The 26584-nt window shown below is 33.6% G+C and overlaps 1 protein-coding gene across 2 annotated transcripts; it reads left to right on the forward strand.

The window, feature by feature from the left end:
- The first annotated feature begins 1556 nt into the window (after nucleotides 1-1556).
- On the forward strand, nucleotides 1557-20086 carry LOC143248560 (TLC domain-containing protein 5-like). Of its 2 annotated transcripts, XM_076496999.1 has the most exons (3): nucleotides 1557-1783; nucleotides 4225-4320; nucleotides 16015-20086. In XM_076496999.1, exons 1-3 carry the CDS (start codon nucleotides 1585-1587, stop codon nucleotides 16572-16574), a joined length of 855 nt encoding a protein of 284 aa, XP_076353114.1. In that variant the 5' UTR covers nucleotides 1557-1584; the 3' UTR covers nucleotides 16575-20086. The 2 variants fall into 2 exon arrangements, with proteins under 2 accessions (XP_076353114.1, XP_076353115.1); XM_076497000.1 differs by lacking the exon at nucleotides 4225-4320.
- Nucleotides 20087-26584: the final 6498 nt, after the last annotated feature.

Consider the following 26584-nt stretch of genomic DNA (forward strand, 5'->3'; position numbering starts at 1 on the left):
CTTCGTGTAGCTTTGCACGAAATTCCAAAACAAACCAACAAAATATTTCAGAGCCTCCATACGTCCGGTTATGTTCTATCTTACAACAGTATAACAGTGCAGCACAACTTCCGTTATAGAAGGCTTCGGCGTCAGACAGTAACATCCAAAACACACCACTCTTTACAAGCTTTCAATAATCCATCTAGTGTACAAGTATATCTGTGTTGAAGTGTGACACCTCAGACCTGTTGGATAGGGCAGCCATGAATGCTTGACAGTTGTTATGGCTTTTAGCTGGAAAGTTACCAATGTAATAAAAGCAAGTCCTTTTAAATGGACACCATGAAGAATGTATTATTGGTTAATATCCCGCCTGTTAACTTTGGAGATGATTTATCGTAGAACCTGTATGGCTCACATTGGTACCTTAACATTAAAGTCTGTTGTTTCTCGATTGAGCGATGTTTATTTGGCCACATAAGTTCGGGAATTGGATTTCTTAATGTCATGGCTGAAGTAAATCCTTCAGTAAGAAATGCAACAGCAGCAATGGCATAAGGTGTAGACCACCTAAGTTCTCCTATTCCATATGCCATAGCAAATGTTATTTCAGACTGGAACTTCTGATACGATGCCAAAAGAGTGTGGCTTAATCTTCTTATTTAATAATTCACGTTCTAATGTTTTATTCTGTCACTTTTTTCATGTCTTTCTTTACTTCGTTCATGTCTTTTTCTACACCTTCAACTTTATCATCTCAGACTTCCTGTACTTCTTTGATGTCCTTCTGCATTTCTTTAAACTTGTTGTAATCCATCTAAAATATCCCTATAGTTTTATCGATCTTGTCTTTAATCAAACTACTTTTTGATTTTAATTATTCATTAAGTGGCACAGCTTTATGTCTACGGACTCACAGTGCTATAAACCGGATTTCAATATCCGTGGTGGTCAGAGCATATTGCGTCGCTTTGTGCTTAATTCTAATAAAAAAAACACATTATGTAATGTATTTCATTTTTTTTAACTTCCATCTCAAATAATTTTCACTTTCTTCTGATATTTTGGCAGGCTCTTTGTGGTCTTCCTTTCATATTCATTTGTTTTCTTGATTTCCTTTAACCTTTCTACCTCTTTCTTAGGGTTCGAATCTCCGTCGCAGCAAACATGCTCTCCCTTTCAGTCGTGGGGGCGTTATAACATTACCGTCAATCACACTATTCGTTGGTAAAGAGTAGCCCTATAGCTAGCGGTGGGTGGTGATGACTAGCTGCTTTCCCTTTAGTCTTACACTGCTAAATTAGGGACGGTTAGCGCAGATAGCCCTCGTGTAGCTTTAAATTTGTGTAGAACTTTTCAAAGATTCTCATTTTTAAGGTTGTCGTTTGTAAACAAATCAACCCACACCAGCGTGTAGCTACAATATTTTTACGAAGAAAATCTGTTGCGCGTTTGTTTAATGAAATAAAAATATATATTTCCACGAAATTGCGTTTTTTTATCTCTGTGCACATATGTTGACTTTGTACAAACACAAAATATGTGAACATTCAATTATAATTTCTTCAACAGATACCTAACGGAAAACGTGAAAGCAAAGAAATGCTCTTCTTTTCTTGGATCATTGTGCTGTTTGGTATCATCGGCTGGACTGGTTTCTATTGGATTTTGTGCTATTTAGACAGGAGCAAAAAACCCGAGTGGCATTGTAGGTTAGTTACTATCATTCATGGAACTACAGTGTCTGCACTATCAGCTTGGAACGCCTTTGTAGTGGGCCCTTGGCCTCTAACTAATATAGGTAAGTCATTTGTATACTTTTAAGTGTGTATAGATGTCCTCAGAGTATACTTTTTGTTCATTTATACCTGGGTTTTATTACTTGTATTTCATAGGAACGCAAATTAGGAATAAAGACTACAATGAAAAAGAAAAAAACAACATTATTTCGTAGGTTTTTGTTTCAAATTTTTACTTCACTTTAGTGCATCCAGAGCTACGAGATGAAAACTGTTCATAGCTCTCGACAGTTTAACAAATTTAAACTTATACAAAAACTTGCAGGGAAAAGAATGGTGACATGGTTTACAAGTTGACCTGGTATCCAACTAACCTAATTTCACCACGTTCAAGCAACAAACTACAGTATATACGTTTGATAGATACCCCCGTCTGTACACCTGCGACTATCACAAAATATTCCAAGTAGAACGCTATTAAAACTTCAGTCAAGAACATTGCCTAATCCTTTTTTCTTCGTAACAAAATAGTTTGATACTCAGAATATTTTAAGTGTCCTTGATATATTGTATGAATATTAGTTTCAAACAGCAATAACATGTTTCTATTACATGGGAAAATGTTAATTGATATGTAACGTACAAATTAAATATTTCTACCTGCTTTACGGGATTGGTTATAGTACCATTTTAGTACAAGGTTGTGTGATATACTATTGTTTGAAGCACTTTTTAAGTTTAAAAAAGTTTTGCTAGCGAGAATGGTTTTCTTCGTAAGTACAAAGCCACATAATGATCTTTGTTGTACTAATTCCGGAATCGAGGCCCAGATTTTAGCGTTATAAACTCTCGTGATTATAGCTTAGACATAGGGCAAACATTGAAATCCCAGTTTCTCCACAGTGTATAAATAAAATTATGTGTTTATGTTCTATGAGATAACAAAAATTTAACAAGTGGTTGAAAATGTTTGTCACAATGAAACTTAAAAATTTTAGTCTGAATATTTAATACAGTAATTTTATTCTAATCCTATCAGTGTATATTTTTAACTAAAGAAAAGTAACCATTATTATCAATAATTTATATTTATTTGGATTCTTTATTGACCATCCCACAAATATGAAGATAACAGGTTTTAAAATTGCTTTTTTAATGTAGTCAATCATATCATATTGAAAGAATTAATGCACCAAAACTGTTTCCAAGCAAACACCAAAGAGACACAAACCCATATGAAGAAATATTTTGTACCATAAAGAAAAGAGAAACCACATGCATACATTTGTGTTGCACTTGCTTTAAATGATAGTTAAGCACGAACCATGCTCTTGTTTTCGAACTATCACAATAACCAAGATATTGGAGCCTATCTTTCAAGTAAACTACGTGAAGTTGTAATACCTGTAAGTTGTGGCTTAATTTTGTTACTATGGATTTTTGGTAATAAACTTTATTTAAACGTTGTTTTGTTTTGTTTTCTCGAAAGACCCTAATGAATTGCTAATAGATCTGCGATGTAGTTCACAAGGGGCAATACATATGTAGTGTGTTTGCTCTCGAACTCTTAATTACTTGAAACATAAAAAGGTGCAGGGCCTGTTTGTTCGAGTAGTACACATTTGTCTATTTCGTATTGGTTTATACGATTTAAAACTTATAAAAAGTAATATTAGAGAAATTAAAGCAGTCGTTTTGCAGAAAATTTCGATTAAAAGCATAAAATTTAAAACAAAATTAAATATTTTGGTTTGAGATAAAGTAAATAGTTGAAATTGTATGGAAAGAAACACTGTGTTAATTTCATCTTACAATTTTTAGGTATGGTAGGGTTGATGTTTGGATGGATCGTGTTAACCATAAATAAAGGCCTATTCCAACTTGATAAATATTTTTATTCTGGGTAGTTTTCTGGAGCGGGATTTAGGTCAAGATTTGAGTGACCTACGAAGATCAAGTGCACAATAAGCTGAGTCCGCACGCTCTATGCCGTTATTTAGTCCAATGTTTTGTTGTTCGGGAGAGTGCGTGTGTTTGTGCAAAGCCACATCCGGGCTATCTGCTGAGTCCAGTGTTAGGGAGAGTCAGGTTCATTTAGACGTAGGAAAATAATTTTATGTGCTCCAATGCTTAATTCTCAAGAATAAATTTATTAATTTCATTATTACAAGTTGGTATTTGAAGATTAAATTAGATCTTACTATCTGTAGATAAATGTTTTAGGAGGACTTCCATTCACATTTGAATGGTTTTTTGTAGTATTTTCTAACAATTTAAGTTACCGAACTACTGTGGCGCCATCTGGTAACTGCACATAGTATTTGATAAAAGTACTGTTTAATTTTTAAAACTGAGTGTTACTCAATAATTATCCTCAAACTAGTTCTATCTTACTGTATTATATGTTCTATGTTAATTTGTAGACTGTATTTTTATTTCTACACGTTTTTCGTTTTTTATGATGTCGGTTATTTTTTTTATCTTGCCTAATGTTCATTTCCAGGCGAACCAAATACTCTGGAACAAGAATTTACTATGGCCATTTGTTTGAGCTACTTTTTCTTTGACCTGGCGTGGTGCTTACTTCACAAAACAGAAGGTAATTACTATAATACGTAGATGCATAAATAATAAATAATAAATCAAGAGCATTTAATCGCCCAAGAGTTGGCTGTGGGTGGTGATGACTAGCTGCCTTCCCTCTAGTCTAAATTAGGGATGGCTAGCGCAGATAGCCCTCGTATAGCTTTGCGCGAAATTCAAAAACAAACAAGCGTTTAATCTTAGCCAAAGAAGATAAAATAATGATTAAAGTTTGTTGTTGTTTTTTAATCCAATTTATTTACCATACTGGATGAAAGTGTATTTGAGGAACTTAAAATAGTATAGCGAAATGTAAAATTAAAATTCAATGACAAATATAGAAGATGTTACCAAAGATTGGTGAAAAAAACATAGTTTTATTACAGTTTTAATTGAAACATAAAATACTCGAAGGAATTTTCTTTAAGTATTCGAACAACTTTTATTAGTTGGAACAAGAAAAAAATGTTTTATTGTACTAACATATAGAATTTAGTGTATTGTATGAAATATGTATAACCTTCAAATAAAACTCAAGATACAGCTTTTGAGTGGATTATTTTTATTTAACATTTTTCGACGTTTTAACCACTCGTGTGGCTATCATTAGTTAACTGTCTATGTTGTGGAATGCTGTACGATCATTTTGTTCTAGTTTAGAAAACATATAGGGCGACATCTGTGTTTTCATTTCAATTAGGTTTCAGTTCACGAATGATTAATGATTCGTTTATTTTTCTTCTGTTAATGCTGTTCTCATTGCAATATATTTTAAAGTTATTTATGTTAACTGGACGTTGATTCGTTGTGCTGCGTTCATAAATGTGATGTTATGTTCTTTGATCCTTATGGCTATGTAACCAAACACATTATGAACATTTGAAAACAACCATAAAACGCATTAAATACAAACAGAAAATGTATTTTATTCAAAAACCGTTTATTAAAACCAAAAATCTTCTAAAACTTTATTCTGACAACTTCAACGACAAAAGCATCTTCACGTATCCTGACGATGACCGAAGAAGGTCGAAACGTTGTTCGCTCCTCTACATAGAGTTTTTTCCATCCATACCAGCCGTTTTTACATATATATTTTTATTTACATGTATGGATTTGATAACACTTACACGGGCGAAACGTGACGCAACATAACATTAGGATTAAAGAATACAACAATACCCATCACACTTTTACGAATATATTGCAACAAATCAACATCCAGTTAATATTAATGACTTTAAAATATTATGCAATGAGAACAAAATTAATAAAAGAAAATAGTATTTGTTATTTATGAACTAAAGCTTAGTGTAAATTAAGACATAGGTTTTTCTAAATTGGAACAAAATATTCGTGCGGTATTTCACAAATTAGAAACAGTTACCTGATGATAACTTCACAAGCAGTCGAAACGTCGAAAGAAAAGTCTAACAAAATCAATCCCCTCAAAAGTTGTATTTTTGAACTTTTATTTAAAGTGTACAGTGGATTTCCTATCTTCACAACATACGCACAAAAAGGTGGAGATAGATAAAACAACGTGTAATTAATGTGTGAAATATTCGAAATTTAGTGGAACAATTACTTCATGAAAAAGCGACTGACAAATATAAAGTGTTATTCATAAAAATTGATAAAAATTGTAAGGAAAACTTATATTTTTTGATCCAATACTGAAATTTACTTTCATAGAATGAGGTGATAAACTGATCGTGTGAAGTTAATGTATTTTTTTAAATAAACACTATAATTGTAAACTAAAGGCAAAACAGTCTTATTTATTGTGCTGAATAGTTATTTGGAATATGTTTAGCCTTTTAAATAAAAGAAAAAAGAATAATTTGGTTATCATAGTTTCGTGTTGTTTTTTGCTGTTTTATAGCACAAAAGGATATAAAAAGTATGTTATTATTTGTGAGAGTTGAGCTTGAAAGACAGAAAATAATATCAATTTTAGTATATGATTAGTGTTGGTAAGTTCTTTAAATTAATAACTTCTGATATTGTCACTTGTCAAAAACACTTATAACTTAAAATCACAGACGCGATATGATTGAATGCATAGAATAAGAAACCAACATTTATATTGGTACGTTCTATAGATGCATTTCAATGCTACCAACAGCATAGTGGAGTGCATCTGCAGATACCGTAAAAATTAGAGTTCCAGGCTGCGGATTACAAGTTCCAGCGCTCGAGAGATAGCAGACACATTCTAGTTGTGGGTGGTAGACGCCTAAACAATGTGTATATGTGTGGGCGGCGGTACAAATGACCAATAATGTTCATTGATAATAATTGATAATTGCTATACGAATATGTAATCCATACGTGTAAAGGTTGCTCGTTTTAGCGCAAAGTAATTTGCAGGTGGTACATAAAAGCAAACATTATAGTGTGGTCTGAAATATTATTGAATATATCTGTATAATAAGATTCTGTTTCTGATTATGTGTCATGTTGCTCCTCCTAAACTGCTGGCCACACCGAGTTCAAATTTGTTTGGATCTCGAGGTTTGCACAAATATAAAACTTATCACCCAATCCGTTAGGGAACCTTTGTATTTGCAAAAAACAAAACAACAACAACAAAAAACACCTCAACGGGATTCCTCGAAAGTGATCTCAAAATTTTGGATTGCTTTACATTAGGCCATGTAAATAAGTAGGCCTACTAATTACTTTTTGTAAGTTGGTTAAAGAAACGAAATATGAATTATTGTAACAATGATCAGTAAACTGAAGGAGAAAAAAAAAACTAAATAATAGTTGCAAAGTTTTAAATTTGTTTTACAACAAGCCTTTAAATGTGGCCCATAGGCCCACGGCTTCTTGAAAACATAAAACAATACGTATAGTATATGTAACAAAACCCGTATAATACCAGTATATAAAACATCGGCATGTATACACAGTATACCTAACGAAAACATTAAACAATTGATTTGATTCAACCGACAACACCATAAGTCATAGAGAGGCTACTCTATCAAACTTACACGTAATGATAGTGACACTGTATTCACCATTCAAATATATAGTTGTAATTAACTCGTTTTTCGTCCAGTGCTTCAATTTTAATACTAATGCACGCTGAGTTCACATGTACGTTTAAAGTAAAAGAAGGCCCTTTTCTGATATAAAAATACAACATATTCTTGATTAACTGCCTTTTGGAATTGCTGAGTTTAAAAGGTTTCTATGTTTATAAAGGGAACACTTACGGTACAACAACTATATACAGAATGTATTTCGATGAATAACACCGAATGTTAAACGTTGTTATTTCATGAAGCTACTTTTCCAGGAACGTTACAATTTGAAACAGAACTACCACATATAGATTGACAAATATCACATTTTCATTTAGTCTGCTTGGCGTCCTTGACATTTAATTTATGTTATAACGTAGCATGATCACCATACGCTTTCATTGATCACTCAAGAAAGACAGGAAGGGCGTACACTGTTACATTATTATTATTATTTTTTTTTTACTTTTGGGCTTACACCTTTAAAATATTCGGTTCATCATAGCAACAACAGTTGCTGTTTTGCCTACAGGCAAGACCTTGAATATTACATGTTCTTCCATATGTTAATAATTGAAACAGACTCAGTGTTTACAGGAATTTATTATTCACGAGATTTCACACACACATAAACAAAAATTAGGAATCGCTATATTTTGCGCGAAGTCTGCTTTTAAGTAGACCTGTAATTTCACCTATAAGACTGTTTAGATAAAAATGAAACACGATTAAAATATTTGTGAATCGCCTGAAACGTAGTGGCGTAATTACATTTTGGACTTATAGTGGTTAAATATCAGGTATTTACTAAAATAAATTTTATGCTTAGCTATTGTGTTCTTGAGAGTTTCCCTTTTTTATTTAGTAGCCTCATCAGCATGTAAAGACACTTGGATAACATTATGTTGTACGTATGTATAAGAGGTTTTCTCTATTGCAACTGTCAATGATACTTCTTAACACCGCATACGTCTGTGTGAAAGTAGAGGTGTCAGACCGGATTCTAGTCTTACTTTTATATCTGAAAGAAAGTGCATTGTGAGTAATATGTAGTAAAAATGTATTTCCCTCGTACTATAATATTTACTTAACATTAATAAGGTATGATCCGAGCGTTTTACACTCCAATCTGATCTGGGCAAACGCGTTTTTTTTTCGACATTTTAACGTCAGAGTTATTGGAAATTATGTGTTTTGATCATTGAAATGTGAAATTATACTAATGTTAATATTTCGTATAATAGATAACCTTCAGATTTTCTTTGCTCTTAGTTTTGTTTTAGTTATTGTTCACTTGCAGCTGCGTTAGAGCGATCGGTTTGTGTTTTGCATTACGCACAAAGCTACGCGAGGGTTATACGCGTCTTACATTTTTAAGTGATAGACTAGATGGAAGGAAGCTGGTTAGAGCCACCCATGTCAATTCTTGAGTTAATCTTGTGAGACCAAATAGTGTGGTTTGACTGTCACTCTTGTATCGTATCCATGGCCACAAAAAATGGCGGTAAAGGGACGAATACCACGAACCCTCAACTCCATATCAAGCACACTGACTAATGCCCTGCACTTGGTTCTCGAGTAATCGAACCAAAAACATTATGTTTTACTCCTACTTTTCTCTATGAATGAAATTCAATATCAGTAAGATGCAGCATAAAAATATATAATTCTTTTTGACGCTTATAATGAATTTCAAATCCTAGCTATATGTCCAGTTCCCTGATAGCTCCGTGAAACACGCTTTGAAGGATTATAACTTTCTATAGGAATAAAGTTAAAAGTGGAACTGGTGAGAAATACACTCGTGGCAAGGCTTTAGCGGGGAAAAAATAGGCATCACTGTTATCAATGGGTGTTTTTCTGTGTATCGTGGACTTCATGTATTATCCTCACAACTGGTACATAGATAAAAAATCTCAACGACAATGACACTTAGCAAAGCCATATGTGTAGAATAGAACATTTAAAATAGTTGAAAACATGATAATTATGAAGGAACAATCTCAGAATGTAAAAAACAACAAAGAGAGATTAAATAGATTAATTACGAATTTAGAAGATCTGACTATCTTACAATAGAAACAAAGAATTTCTTCCAGTCGAAAGTCCAAGCTGTAGCTGTGTCATTGGGTTCGCTTAAATTGTTTATTTGTTGCATAATTTTGCAAAAATACTATGCAAAGGATTCTGTGTGTAAATCCGTTTATAACTTTGAACTGATAAACAGTAGGGAAGGCAGCTAGTCAACAGCACTCACCAACAACTTTTGATCTACTCTTTTCGGATCGAATGGGATTTGATCTCGTCTCTTATAGCGCAGCCACTGTGAGTTTTTCGCCAGAATTCTCAGTGCAAACGCGCAAGTCACTCAAACTGCGATAATATGTTTTACTGGAAATGATAAAATGTATAACATTATAAGAGTGACGGTCAAATTCCACTATTCGGTTAGAGTAAGGTAAGAGGTGAATGGCGGTGGGTGTTGTTGACTTGCTGAATACTTTTTTTTATGCGAATATCCAAGAACAAACACTGAAGTTACTTATATAAATCAGAAATAATGATTAAGTAAATAATTAATGTAGCTAATTTAATATAACATTGTAATTAGAAGTGTAAAATTTTATAAACAAAATTTCTAATAATTAAATTGCATTGATCTGTACGTTGTTTACTTCTGATATTATAGATATTTTAGCCGTATTCCCAACAATATTTGAGGCCAGGTATTAGGAATACAACAGTAATTCACTTTTATTTATATGGTGTCATACGAAAGATACAAACATATTGTTATTTTAACATTTTCAGAAAAAAAAAAAACGTTGTAGTTAGAGCTAAACAGCACCAGTTAAGCACAAGAAGACGTTATGCACGCAGAGAAAAACAAGCTTGTCTACTAATAATGGTGGCGGTAAAGAAAGTTAAACTTTATGTAGCTACGAAAAAGATTTAGGTTTAAAAGAGTGACGCAAAAGCCGTGAACGCAAGCTTATATCGAATCATATAAGCAAACGGAAGGTCAAATATTGAAAGATGTGTTAATGGTAGTTGTCATAGGAAAAGTGCAATAATACCATCGCTTTGGACGAAGTATATGTCCACTTACATCTAAGCATGTGTTCAGAAAATTATTGTAATCCTGCCTGTGACACAACATGTCCAAAATACATAGAACAAATTAGTAAACACTTCTTAAAGGGATTTAATGTGGCTGCAGGTTAAATCTGTATTGGTAAATTAAAAACGCATGAAATACGTTAAAATGCACTCATTATGCTATAACATTACTATATCAGGGGAAATATAATTTTTTTGTATGGATTGGATGTCAATAGCACACGGCACTATCGAAACAAAGCATCCAGTCACACGTCCAGGACAACGTGCCAATTACTCCACATGATTCAGGTGTAAACAAAGATTCGTGGTATATTATACGCAGAGATCTTCTGTAGAATTCTGTAACTCTAAGTTGTTCAAACAGGCTTCCTGAAATCATTGTCCACGCACAATTGAACTTTGTAAAGCTCACCGTATTGTATAAAAAAGTGAAAAGATGTTCTACTGAGCAGTAGTATAAGACAAGGACCCTCATTTAGAACACTGGTCCATGTGTTCTCACTAAGGTTCGTACTCACTTTGTATTTCCAAAACTGTACCCTGAAGTAACATATACACTAGTAAAGATAAAAAGTACTGTTTCTCATTTCAAAGATACAAAAACGGTTATCTGTACTTTGTCCTCTACTGGTATCGAACCAGGTTTCAAGCGTTTGAAGTCTGCAGATATACAGCTGTGCTAGTAGAGGGTATAAACATTGAATAACAGCCTATTTAAAGATTATTTTTCAGAAATATTTAACCATAAGTTAACTACAATAGATAGCTATCTTACCGTTCTCCATAACGTAATTTCTAAAACTATTAAGGTGAAATTACCTGTCGGTATTCAAATATATCAAAGATTAACTCAAAATGCTATGTTCGAAGAAAAGATGAAATACCGTAATATAAATAAACATAAGACACAGATTAAAATTAACCACCTACAAAGAAAACAAATAATATAACAAACAACATAGCCTCTTTCAAGATACGCATAGTCACCAAAGCAACTAAACTTACTCACAGATTCTAAAAACAAGGAGCTCCCTTCCTAAACTGCAGACATAACGAAACGCGTGATACTAAACTTAAATTACGATCATTAACAGAACGCGAAAAAAAGTGTACTACGTGAACGACCAGACTTCGCCCTAAAATATCAAAATTTCAATTCTGGATACATATACAACCCAAGACACAATTTAAAACAGACCAGGAGAAGAAAAGAAATTCCACAATCAAAATAAAGTTAGCACTTTAAAGTCACGAAATGCAAACATAAATAAACGCTATCTAGCCTGTAAAGAAACATTATACTTTATAATAATGGATGAAGAGGATTATACTGTAAAAATCGAAATTAGTTAAAGATGATCACAACATGAATGTCAAGTCTAACCCAGCAGCTCACACGTAAAAAACAAAACAAAAACCCAACACCTCAAGAAACATAATAACCTGAAATAGAAACATATATACAACTACAATACATTCTAGTATCAACTGCTTAAAACCTATATTTCGTAATTAGCTGAAAGATTTATCATGCCTCTCTTTAATCGGATGTCTTGTACAAATAATATCAACATTAAAAGGTAAAATATCCTTACATTTTAAGAACTCAGTCTACTTTGTAAAGCAACCACGATAAGCTCATGAGACACAATATATCTTACCTATGTAGTAATGTACCAATATTTGAACCACTATAGATACTTCATCAACAGCTTTGAAGTAAACGATCTCTGAAGGAACGCGCACTCTTAACAATATCCACGATAATAGAACTTGCGATTTTCTGTATCAACACAACTTATTTCCAACATGAAGATAAATACCACTAACAACTAGCAGTTCGTTCTAACCATGGGCTTATCAGCACACAGTAAGCTCTACATGAATTTCGCAGAAATTTGTTAACTGTACATTGGTAATATGGAGATACGCTATGAACTACCTGAATAGATAATATCCACCGATACAATTCACAGGGTAAATAGAAGATAACAAACTTTCATTTCTAGCGTTGATGGTTATCAACACATAACTCATATTCCACAGATATTTTACAAGAAACTCAGATACTTCAATTAAAATTTAAACATCGGTGTAGACTACCTACTTTCCACAATGTACAAGATTTGTAATATGGAGATGTTAAGTACAAAAGAAAAAAATATTTTACAACTTTTTTTGACAATAAATATCCTAAAATATGGAAAAGAAAAAAATAAACAAACGCTATGAATAAGCGAAAAAAAAAAAGACGTTTATGTCGAATGTCTGGTTGAATACATACAGGAAAAAGCTCCCCAATAGTACAGGGATATGTCTACGGATTTAGAACGCTAAAATCAGGGATTCGATTCCCCTTGGTGGGTTCAGCAGATAGCCTCATGTGGCTTTGCTATAAGAAAACACACACGCACACACACACATACAGAGAATATGTAAACAGTATGAAATCAGAGGCCCGGCATGGCCAAGCTTGTTAAGGCGTGCGACTCGTAATCTGATGGTCGCGGGTTTGCATCCCCGTCGCGCCAAACATGCTCGCCCTTTCAGCCGTGGGGGCGTTATAATGTGATAGTCAATCCCACTATTCGTTGGTAAAAGAGTAGCTCAAGAGTTGGCGGTGGGTGGTGATGACTAGCTGCCTTCCCTCTAGTCTTACACTGCTAAATTTGGAACGGCTAGCGCAGATAGCCCTCGAGTAGCTTTGTGCGAAATTCAAAAAACAAACAAACAATGAAATCAGAACTGTTCAAAAACCATCACACAATATGATTACAGTTAATAGATATCAAACCCCTTAAAATCAAACTGAGAACACAACTTGGAACATCATTGTAAATGTGGACTCCACTACACTGGTGAAACAAAGAAAATAATTCACGACAAAATAAGACTGTAATACAGTTCTACAAGTAATACCACATCATTTCAAAGAAGAAGACAGTACAGTAAAATGCAATAATACGAAAATAATGAGATAAGAATCACATACGAAAGAAAGAAGGATGAAAGAAACTGTCTACATTCACCTAAATGATAACATACTTGGTTTAAGTTCAAATAATAAATCTTAATTAGACATAGTTCTCTTAAGAGTGATAAATAATTTATTTAGTTGACTAAAACTTTGAAATTGGTTTAGAAAATAGATGACTTCATGATGCTAGCTTTATAACTTTGACAATGAAACTTGGGTTGTTTCTATTAATATTTATCGCCTCATTTAGAAGTTGTGAAGTAAAATAAGGATTGCTTATAAAATGATTCACAATGTTGTTGTATTTTAAATATTTCTTTATTTTTCCCATAACGTGCGCTGAACAAATGTGTGAGTTAGAAGATTACAAAAGTAATAGGGTAATAACCCCCCCCCCAGTGGCTCAGCGGTATGTCTGCGGACTTACCACTCTAAAAACCAGCGTTCGATAACCGTCGTGGGCAGAGTAGCGGTAGCCCATTGGGTAGCTTTGTGCTTAATTTAAAACAACAACAACATGATGATGAAAATGGCTTTATGACTTTTGTTAACATATAACTAATTTAGAAAGGGTTTTTAAACTTAACGAGAAAGAGAAAACCAAATAAATGATTTTTTTTGAAATCGGATATTCGATCAATTAACCTTTTACACATCAATATTTTTAAAGTAATTATACAACTATTCTGAGGTATTGTTTTTGGTTTGTTTGGTTTTGTTTTGAAATTCGCGCAAAACTACACGAGGGCTATCTGCGCTATTCGTCCATAATTTAGCAGTGTAACTTAACTAGAGGGAAGGGAAATAGTGATCACCACCCACCACCAACTCTTGGACTACTCTTTTACCAACGAATAGTGAAATTGATCGTCACATTATAACGCCCCCATGGCTGAAAGGGCGAGCATGTTTAGTGTGACGGGATTCGAACCCGTGATTCTCGGATTAAGAGTCTAGTGCATTAACCACCTGACCATGCCAGGCCTGAGGTATTGTATCCCACATGTATTGAATATCTACTTTCAAAGCCTAATAAATAGTTTGTAAAATTTAGATCGAATGTGTAGACAGTGTATATAACAGAAAACAGAACTAATTTAGTTGAAAAGCATGTTCTGTTCTTCCTTTAATTGAGAGAAAATAGGAATATATCGTAGTTGCAAAGCATTTTAACACAGAAAGTGCATCTGTTTTAAGGCACTGAAGAAACATGTCACATTGGAAGACAGACGTTAATATTTTAAGCAATTTCCAACCGACATACACAAAACTATAGATAATAATACCGAAATATTTTAATAAGTTTTCACCCTACGTATAGATTTCATAGTCATATAATGTAACAATACGTCTGATCACAGATCTCTTTATTTTGAAACTTTCAATATGGTAAGTAGATGACAAATTTTAGTGACCTCAATAGTTTAGCCTTTTAACATTAAAGTTCACGTATTTAAGAAGTCATTAGTCTATTATGAAGATAAATGCCATTGTCTTAAGGTAGTAGTCCATTTTCGATCTTTAATTTTGTTCTTTATTGGTATTTAGTTCTGTATTGAAACTGAACTCACCATTACAAACCTGGCATACTTGTGTAGCCCGGCATGGCCAGGTGGCTAAGGCACTTCGCTTGTAATCTGAAGGTTGCGGGTTCGAATTCCGGTCGTAACAAACATGCTCGCCCTTTCAGCCGTGGTGGCGTTATAATGTGACGATGGTAAAAGAGTAGCCCAAGAGTTGGCGGTGGGTGGTGATGACTAGCTACCTTCCCTCCTCTAGTTTTACACTGTTAAATTAGTGACGGCTAGCGCAGATAGCCCTTGCGCGAAATTCAAAACAAACAAACATACTTATGTAACAGTCAAGTCGAAAAATAATTAAATTAATTTGAATGATTAAGAATAAACTTTTATAACATTTGTGGAATTTGATCTGTACGACATGACTTATCTTTAATATATAAAGGTCATTAAGTAATTCTGTATAATCCTTTTTATTGATATTTTAATCACACATAAGTATGTGATTTACAATAAAATATAAAATTCAGTAAGGGAATTGTTATACTGACGTAGCATATCCAGTCTTCGGAGGCAATAAAATAACTCTTTTTACTATCTTATAATATGAAAAAAAGCAGTGCTTACCTAAACCATCAACAACCAGTTACAAAACTACAGTAATGGCATTGTGATAAAAAACAAGACTCACATCAAACTTTAATATTCGAGAAAACAACTTTGCCACCTCCAGTCATTGAAAGTCAATAAGAACATAGTTTAGTTGCCAATTAGAACAAGATGTATTTATCATATAAAACATTGCTTCACTTGTATAATATGTTGCTTAACAACACTATTAGGCATTTTATTGGAAAGTCCATAGAGTGAATTGTAACATGAAAGCAAATGCTCTGATCCTAGGTGTATAAATAAACCAATTCTCTCGCAAATGTTAGGTTATTATAACATATTTTGTAAAATTGGTTCACGAAAGTATATTTGTACATTTTCTATGTAACCACTTTTAAAAATCGGGTATATTTAAGTATTTAATTTCACTTATTTTTATACAGGTCCTGTTATGTTACTACACCACATTGTCAGCATTGGGACCATATTTTTATGTATGTATATGGGTCACTCCGGATGCGAAATAGTAGCAGCCATTGGTGGAGGCGAAGCGTCGAATCCTGTGTTGCAGTTAAGATGGTTCATGCTTGAAAGTGGATGGAAAGGAACATGGGAAATGGATGCTGTGGAATATACTTTTGTAGCCGTTTTTTTTTATATGAGACTTTATGTGGGGACTCACTTATTAATTGGCATTTGCACTCACCCTCGTTCTTTCATATGGATGCAGATAGGAGCTGTCACTATGTATTTAATTTCAATCGTGTTCGTGGTCATGGTTGCAAAATTTGCTTTCAAGAAGCTTCAGAAGATTAATGGCTCAAAGGATATGGTTGAGAGAAATGGGCTTGTCAACACTAAAGTGTTAACTTCTAAAGAAATTGTTACCCAGCCAACTTGTGTGCTACATGATTGCGATAAGAATGGGAACATTAAACTTAGAAATGGCTTCACAGTGAATGGAAGAGATAAAGATGGACAGTCTACAGTTTCCAAAACTTGATGAAACATTCAGTTTGAGAAAAGTGATGAAGAACAACTTTAAAAAACTATGCATTCAGATCTTTTAATTATTTAATAGATTGTAAAATATTCGTCGTTCGATGTTTTTTACTTTTGAAATTCGCAAATAAACAAAAAATGATGTTATTTTATGAAAATTTTGAATTAACAAGCTTTAGAATAAGACTAATGGTGTTTATGGTGTTTGTTAAAAGCATCAGGTAATGTGTAACAAAATATTAAAATTAACTTAGATCTATGTTTTATATTAATCTAATTTATCAGATAATGAAGTATTATTCTAAATACATAACATTGTATGAAATGCGTTCATTGCTATTTTAAAATTTATTCCAAATCAGTTTCTTGTCTTTCGATTATATATAACTGAATCCTACGAAAGTTAAAAGAAGACAAAGAGAGGAGGAAACTTGATATCCACTTTATTAGTTTTATTTAATTACTTTACGTTTAATGTCACGTTTATGTACATTCCCCCAGTGTCACAACGGAATGTCTTTGAACTAGTACTGCTAGAAACCGGGTTTTGATACCCGTGGTGGGCAGAGCAACATACGCCATATGATATTTTACATAAGTGAATCATTTTCATTGAAATCGGGTCACATTTTGTTATGCTTAAAATGTTGACAACCACTGCCTATTAGATGTCTTTAAACCATTTACGAGGTGAGAGTCTCATCGAACCTTCTATAACCCACAAGAAACACACTGCTAGTATATTTACGGTTAACAGTCCACATGACATATCGTTTATGGATAGTATGTTTTTGTTCAGTCACTTTGACATTATTTTCCTCTTTTCAATATTGTTTATTCGTCGCGATGGTAACAAGAGGTTGTGTAAATGACCCAACATATATATTTGCTATATTTTTGGTAAATTTCTTGTAAAGAAACATAGGGAAAACGTTACATATTTTGTCAAAAAAGTGTGTTGCTCGTATTTTCGAATAAAACTTTGGAACCAAGACAAATCACAGGCTCTGCAAAAAATGTTCATTCCTTGAGTCGAAGAGTTAAGACAATGGACTAAAGTTAAGAAAATGTATTTGCATTTTGGAATTCCAGTTGTCTGTCATGAGCTTAGAAACTCTAGAGATGACTTCTTTTTTTTTTTTTCATGTAATATGAAATATAACAATTGAAATAAAAAGAAATTTCTTACCTAAACCTTCAGTCTGCTATAAGACCTGTTGTTCATGAACCTGATGTACCTGTACCCGCTACTTCGGTGATTCTTGATACAGTTTTATCTGATTCTGAATCTGATATCAATAGAAATGATGATAGGGATTGTTTCCAACCTTAAACGTCCGGTGAACAATAACTTTTCACACAAGGTGAACGTAATGATTTGGTCAGAGATTTAGGCATTCTTTAGATATTTTGGAGGCCGGGCTTTGGCTAATAACCTACTTGCTCCAGAAATCGTGAAAAACAGTTTATACCATACTTTTTGTAAGAACTATCACTGATTTATTGCAACGACACTGCAGAATTAGTAACAGTACTAGGTGCGGCAGACTATGAACAAGTGAGTGGCGAACGTTCGTTCATTCTTCCAAAAAGTGTAAAAGGTGTTCTTCTTCACAATATATGCATATGTTCCTATTGCTCATTCAGTTCACTTCAGTGAAACGTACGATACTCTCGACTTCTTATTAACAAGATCAAATACAAAAAACATGGTTGGATACTTTGTATGTATCTGTATGTTGTTGGGTAAACAATCCAGCTATACAAAGTTTCCATGTTTTTTGTATGAATGGAAAGCAAAGCACGAAATCAGCACTGTAGAAAGAATTAATGGCCAGGCAGAGACAATCTGATAGCAGGATAAAAAACATTCAATGTATGAGTTTGATTTCCACATGAAAGTCCTATTACTTTCAATTCACATAAAATTGGACTTGATGAAACAGTTTGTAAAGTTCTTAAGCAAAGATGGCAACTGTTTCAAGTATGTGTGTGGGCAATTCTCAGCTGTTTCAGAAGTAAAACTTAAAAAAATTTTGTTGGGCTTCAGATTAGCAAGTTGACTTCAGATGGACATCTTTTACCCATGAATTAAATTCTGGTTTTACCTTATAAATTGTCCATAGACACAGGTTGTATAACAAATATTTTTTTGTTTTCCCTTTTTGGTTAAAAGCACAGGGTATTCTGTCTCAAAGCACTGTTTTTCTAACTTGATTTTTGTGTTCACAGTATATCATATGGCTATGGCTATCTCCTTACGTTGGGAATTATTTAAAGAACAATTCCTAATAAACCTTTAATTACAATAGTATGAGTTTAGGTAAAGCGTTTTACGAATTAAAGAACCAAGACATTTTGTATTTAGAACGGTGTGGTTATTTTCCATACTGGTTTGGACATCATCGTTTTGTCTGGTTAAAAAACATTTTAATTTTTGTTACAAATTTAAAAAAGTTTATTCATACCTGTTTAACGCCTAATTATTTTTTCCGAAGAAGTGAGCTGTTAGGGTGCTTGACTCGCAGTCTGTGGTCGGAGGTTCGAATCACGTCACCGAATATGTTCGATATTTCAGCCGTGGGGATTTAATAATTTGACAGCCAATCCAACTATTCCATGGTACAATACTAGTCCGGTGGGTAGTGTTGAAGAGCTGCCTTCTCTCTTGTCTGTCATTTCAAATTATGTACGGCTGTTGCATATAGTCATCAGGTAGCCTTACACGAAATTCAACAAACAATGACAAAAACCAAAGAGGCACTTGATCGTCTGCTCCTACGGATGACCTGGTTTATTCGTCTAATTAAAAAAAGTAAAACTGTATTTGGAAGTAAATCACATAGAATAATTGTTTAAAGGGAAATCTACTTATATCTAAAATTAACTTGTCATTGATGGTCTGTATCAAGCATATGTGATATTTATTGGTAACTTCAATTTCCCTTATTTGTGTAATATGCATGCATTTTTAGGCTTTAACTAGTGTTCTAATATAAAAGAAAGTGAGACACCGCAACACGATAAAAATTTATATCTCCAAATTTGTAAGAAGTACCCTAATTGTTTCTCTTTTAGCTTCGAAGGACAGAGCAGTTAGATCATAAAAATTTTCAAAACTTTTGCAAATCGTACGTTCACCATACGTATTGCATTTGATGTGTGGTTAAATAGTCTTTTATATATCTCAACCTTATTTTTCGCGCTTAATTTTTCTTCATTTTTTATTACTAAACCTTTCTTTCGAGAGTGTCATATTGTATTGTTCTGTACTAACATCAGGTGTACTTGTTTAGTAATATTTATTTATATTTGGAAATGACTATGTGTTGTGGACTGCGAGTATATTCTAGGAAAATTGATTTTTTTTATAAGGTCTATACAAGTTTAGTTTCTCAAATCATTTTCATCTAACATAAACCTCTCCTTCTTATGAAGTTGTGTTATCTATCATCCTGTATACTTGTTACTGATACTGGATCATATACAAATAAAGTATCTATTTTGTTTTTTAACATTATGTCCAGTCTCTTCTTTTCAAGTCACTCAGGCCAGATAAGTAGTTTGAACTCTGCATAAAATTTTCTTTATTTCCTGTTATTACAATTACCAGTTGTGTTTTCACTATACCTAAAAAATACAACAAAGGAAAGTAGTAAGTAGTATAATTTCGTAACATGATCATAGGATTTGTTACTGCAGATCTTTTTACTTTTCTTGGAGGTTGTGCTCTCTGTGCTTCTCTGAATTGTGATGTGACATAAAGTTTGAACTTCATCTAGTTAGTGGCACATTTCACCAATTGAATAACATATGAGCATTGAGAGGGGTTCAGAGTTGCAATAAAACAAACTCTATGGGTTTTGAAAATATTCCTTAATAAATCAATGTTAAGTGGATTAGCTCTGTTTAATAACAACAAATATTAAAGAAACTGCATAAAACAGATCCAAATCCAAGAAAAGTATGTGGACTTCGCAATCCTCAAGGAGCTTGATATGTCGGGTAAATCACAGTATCAGAAAATAGTAAGACTAATCTTTTGAATTATGACTTTTTGCTGCACGTATAAAGAGCCATTTTATGATATCAATCCATATGGAGCATCAGGAAGAAGAACTATAGCCTGAGAGCTTCAGTTTTTTGTTGTTTTATTACAGGGTCTATTTATGAGTTTTGATCACTAAATGCACAGAAGCTGGTTGTCCTGAAACCAAATGGGCCATCTCTGTATAGCTCTCAGACTGTCGCTGAATATAGCAGACAAACAACAAGCTTTTGTTGTTATCACTTATTTTTACCTGAAAAAAACTAAGGGTACCTCAATGGGGATGCCTCACAACCAAGAAAGATAGTGAGTATGTGATGATAAGGCATATGAGAGTTCCTCTAAGAGTAGAGTCCTGCTGGTGGATCCTGGACAGTGAGCTGTAAAGAAACCAGGGACTGTTGAATTTTTTGTTTTTTGAATTTTGCGCAAAGCTACTGAGAGCTATCTCCGCTAGCCGTCCCTAATTTAGCAGTGTAAGACTAGAGGGAAGGCAGCTAGCCATTACCACCCACTGCCACTCTTGGGCTACTCTTTTACCAACGAATAATGGGATTGACCGTCACATTATAACGCCCCCACGGCTGAAAGGGCGAGCATGTTTGGTGGGACCGAGATTCGAACTCGCGACCCTCGGATTACGAGTCGAATGCCTTAACACACTTGGCCATGCCGAACCATCCGTTGAGAGTTGGAAGACAAGTCCTACAATGAATAAATGCTTATTCAATAATAGGGATTCCGGGTACCAACTTTGTATTGACCTGGAGATATGATGCTACCCAGTCATAGACTTGTATGAGCAAAGTGAAACAGACTTCTCCTTGGTACTCAAGGGTTGCTGATAAGGAATTACTGGATCACTTTTTAAACATTTCATGTAAGTCCCTACGTGGAATGATTGGATTTAGTGACAAGTTGTTCAATACTCTACGCTGAATTCAGATTCATTTGAGCACTTAGATGAGAAGAAGCTCAGCACTACTGTTTTTGCTTGAAACCAGCTTGTCTGAACTGTGCAAAGTGCATCATCGGTATTATATATGGAAAATATAGAAATATTATTGTTAGACACTTTTTAATTTTTGAAAATCTCAAAGGGACTATATGTAGAATACGGTGTTTAAAAACATAATGTTTTTCACAAATGAATCGCTTAACAAATGGAATACAATTGAATATAATCAATTTCTCCATTTTTCCACTAAACTGGTAGAGAGCTATGTTGGCTCTTTCTACCATGTTACTATAGGTCTTGCTCAAAACGGAATCAGTTATTTGTAATTGTGAGGGAGTCTGGATAAACAAATAGGCTCCCAAACGGCATTACAGGCCTTTACTGCTAACTCCTTAACTATGTAATTATTAACCAGATGAATTTTTTCTATATCTACTATGGCTTTTCCTTCTCTATATGGGAGGTATCTATAATTTATAAAAAAGGTCAGTTTAATTACATTACCACTTCACTATTTTTACTCATGTTGCGGCATATGTATTTTTATCATCGGTTTAGCTTACTCCTTTTTAGCATCATCACTCCTTTTCTAATTCTTGTGGGTTTGCAGGAAGGTTGTGCTTTTCCAACGTTTCTCCTTTAACCTTCTTCAAGTTTGCCTTGTTTGTATTTTATATTATCTATTTCCATTATTATTTCATTTTTGTATTTTTATTAAATAAGTATCAGTAATGTCCATGATAAGTAAGATGACTCTCCAGCTTTTATTAAATTGCATTATAATTAGTTTTAACGAAACCTCATATTGATATGTTGAATATTTCATACTTTAGTAATTAGCAGAGCTCATAAATAGGTTAATATATTTTTATTTTGATCTGAGCATTTCAGCTACTTTCTATGACCAAAAAAAAAAAACTGAAGAAAATTCTAAATGGTTATTTTTTTCAAAGGTGGTGTGCTTATATGAGAAAAAGGAGAGCACAAGATGTACAAGCTTCAGAAGTCTGAATTGTAGTTTATCAAATCGTTGTTTCAAGACTATATCATTCTGATATATTGAAGAGTGGGCCCATGGACTGCCCATGGAAGTTCATTTAGGTATCAACTAGACATATGACAAAATGATGAACATTTCTTTAGACCAAAGATGTAGAATGGACGACAACAGGCAGTTGCCGTCCATTCTACAAAGTTTCATCATAAATACCTGCCTAAACAATCTATCAAAGAATTAGGCAAGATGTTTCTTAGTTTTGTAAAACTTGTGATGCATGTCAATCGGTCAGAAAACCTAATAAGAAAATTCCCGTTGGTTGCTCCTTTAAAATCTATCCCAGCTTTTGAAGAACCCTTCAGTATTGTGATTATTGATTGTGCTGGGCCTTACCAAAACTCGATCACGGAACCAGTATTTGTTCACTATCATGTGTGCGTCCACTGACCCTGAAGCTATCCACTTAAGATATATTTCAGGCAAAAGAAATTCTAAGGCTTTAATTAATTTAAATAGATGTTGATGTCAGAGATTGTGGTGATGTTGCCATTCTATTGCAATCAGACGACAGAAATATTGTTTTCTATTTTTCGAAAACGTTTAATTACCAGCGAAAGAACAATTCAACTGAGGAAAATAAAATGTGTTGGCTTTAAAACATTTCAATGTGTATGTATCTGCAGTACAACAACTATTGCCATTTACACTGTTCATAACCCATCAACGGTTTTGAACCACATGAAGAGCGAAACAGAAGACTTAAATTGAAGTTTAACATTACAAGAACATGAGTTGAAGATAAATCATGTCAAAGGGTTCAATAACATTTGTGCTGATGCACTTTTACGAGCTATGTAATCTTATGATCATAAAATTATTTGTATTGATTGTTTTATATATTGTCATTGATCATTGAAGTTCTATAATTTTTGACAATGTATTATATAAGATTTTGTTATCAATGTACATATATATATATAATATCTTAGTTAAAATTATCTAACGTCAATTTTAATTCTCTAAGAACAGATTTACTATTATACACTGCTGGCCAAAATCTTAAGGCCAATGAACATAAAGAAAAAATATGCATTTTGCGTCGTTAGACTCAACCACTTATTTGAGTTGAGCTTCGAAAAATTAAAATAATAAAAGAGAAAATAAAAAAAACTTTTATAGCATTTAATAGGAATATGTGAACACTATGAAATTAGCCTAAATACTAGCTGGTCAAAAGTTTAAGACCATACCAAAAGAAGTCCTAAACAGGGTAGGAAATGCCCAACAAGAGGTCTCAGTAGTGAGTTGCACGACCGTCATTGAATAACTTCAAACATTCGCTTTGGCAAGGTCGATATAAGCGCTTGCAGAAGGTTGGCTGCAATGTTATTCCAAGTGGTGAAGATGGCTTCACGAAGATCGTGCACTGTTTGGATTTGACGTCCATTTCTATAGATCTCCCTTGCCATCCACCCCCAAACATTTTCAATGGGGTTCAGTCTGGGCGAACACGCTGGTTGGTCCAAAATAATCACGTTATTCGCCATGAAAAAGTCCTTTGTCCTGTGGGCATTGTGGATTGCAGAGTTGTCTGCTGAAAGATCCAGTCATTTCCATACAAGCGAGGGCCTTCAGTCAATAAGGATGCTCTCTCCAACATGCCAATGTTGTCAGCTACTGTTTGACGCCCCTGTATAACCTGAAGCTCCATTGTTCCATGGAAGGAGAAAGCACCCCAGATCATGATGGAACCTCCTCCACTGTGTCGCAGAAAATGTTTCCGGTGGGATATCCTTATCGTGCCAGTGACGTTGGAAGACATCTGGACTATCCAGGTTAAATCTTTTCTCATCAGAGAACAAAACCTTCTTCCACTTTCTACGTCCCATGTTTGGTGCTTCTCAACAAAGTTTAATCGAGCTGTTTCGTGGTATGGAAGGAGGCGTGGCCTTTGAAGACGTTTACGGTTTTTAAAGCCTTTCTCTCGTAGATGACGTCTAATTGTTCTTGAGCTGCATTCTACGTCCGTAAGGGCCTTAATCTAGTTCGACGATCGGCTGATTTCTTGTCGGACAACCCGTCGAATCCTTCTGCTCAACACCGGCAAAATTTTCTTGGGCCGACCACTTGAAATTCTCGTTCCGTATCCCTCAGGGTCTTTTAAGACATTTGCAACAGCAGTTTTACTACGCCCAATCTCACCAGCGATGGCACATTGAGAGAGACAATTCTGCCACGTTCGAACTCTGTCAACTTTTAGCCTTTATCATGTTTTCCCAATGTAACACAGAAGGTATCAGTGGGAGATGTTGACAACGCTAATGCTTGAACACAAATGACTAAATTTTGTTACGTGTTTACCGATTAACGCTTCGTTTCAATATGGTCTTAAACTTTTGACCAGCTAATATTTAGGCTAATTTTATAGTGTTCATATTTTCCCTATTAAATGCTAAAAACGTTTTTATTTTATTTTCCCTTTTTTTATTTTCGTCCTTCGAAGCTCTACTCAAATAAGTGGTTGAGTCTAACGACGCAAAATGCATATTTTTTCTTTGCGTTCATTGGCCTTAAGATTTTGGCCAGTGTTTATATATTTTAATATCGATGTTTTCTTTATTTAAATATATATATTGAGAAATGTGTGTAACATTATTTGTAATAACCATTATTATAAACTGTATTATTGTTTGTGTCTTAAAATATATTTGTATTAAGGAAACAAATCTTGTTAATTAACTTTTAAATTCAGATTTAAATTTCCGACTATATGAAATCGTAATGCGCAATATAGTAAATAGGAAACTCTTGCAAGATAAATTATAATACGTAATATATGTTATTATAAGTAACTTCAATTATCAAATTAATATTTCCACAAACGGTTGTCTAACAGCATGTTTCTCAAACCTATCTTGGCCCTTGGTAAGCTGGCCGGGTGTCATTGTTAGTTTAGGTATTGGACCTCATGACCTTTATTTATTTTCACTGGTTCCAACACTTGGTATTCATTTTTTTTATTATTGTTTCAACTTATGGAGAGCTATTATCATTGGTTTACTGTGCATATCTCCACTACAACATTATGCTATAGCTCGTGGCAGACCTCTGTTACAGTGTGTACTTTATTCTGTAACATTTTTGAAATTACTTTATGACGTCAATGGCAACAAATATGTCCTCTTGTTCAAGTGAAATGTCCACAGTTTCAACCTCTGTGGGTTCAGTGGGTTGATCTTAATCAATATATCATTGTCTTTTTTAAAATATTTTTAGTTTCTCCTTTAGGACTTATTTGTTTAACTGGGCTGATTTTTCAGATATCTTTTCGAGATAACTGATTTAGTTTATTTAACTTTCCTTAATCTTTTGGAATACGCTAACTTGGTATTTTTACCATATATTTCCTCTATTATAAAATTCATTGATTTGCCATTTGTTTAATCTGAAGGACCGTTTCATAAATAAGTTAATTTCTTCATATTTTTGGAGTATATAACAATACTTTGTCATCTATATTAATTTCACTAACTTTTCCTTTATCTCCCTTCTTTTGTGTTTTTGGCTACTCTAGTGAAATTTTCATTCACTATTCAAATATTATTTGTATTCTCTGTAATATTTCTGCTTTTTAATCTTTATCTAATGCATACTTAACCTTTCCTGAGACTAATATTTTTGGCATTGGCATAACTGTAAATCTACTATGAAATAAAAACAAATGACTGTGTTAAGTGGATTAATTTGCTGTGTTCCATTAAGTTTTTGTACCAGTAGCCCTGATAAAGCCAGTGTTGAATTGTTGACTGAAATAAAATTATAATCTTATTGCATTATTATAAAGTAATAATAGTAATGGAAGCTGCTACTTCTTCTTTTTACTGTGATTCACAATATTGTAACAAAATGTCTATGTTTGTTGTTTTCTCTCTACTAATCCATTAGCAGCTGGATAGTATGTGCTTTAATTTCCATTTTAAACATAATGTAAATATGTTTTACGTCAAC

Source organism: Tachypleus tridentatus, chromosome 4, assembly GCF_004210375.1.
Source record: "Tachypleus tridentatus isolate NWPU-2018 chromosome 4, ASM421037v1, whole genome shotgun sequence".
Taxonomy (NCBI): domain Eukaryota; kingdom Metazoa; phylum Arthropoda; class Merostomata; order Xiphosura; family Limulidae; genus Tachypleus; species Tachypleus tridentatus.

Bases quoted from the DNA above. Each gene is read 5' to 3' on its own strand.
- LOC143248560 (XM_076496999.1), top strand. From the start codon at position 1,585: ATGCTCTTCTTTTCTTGGATCATTGTGCTGTTTGGTATCATCGGCTGG. The intron at 1,784-4,224 runs GTAAGTCATTTG...GTTCATTTCCAG, and splicing joins TTGGCCTCTAACTAATATAG to GCGAACCAAATACTCTGGAA. The intron at 4,321-16,014 runs GTAATTACTATA...ATTTTTATACAG, and splicing joins CTTACTTCACAAAACAGAAG to GTCCTGTTATGTTACTACAC.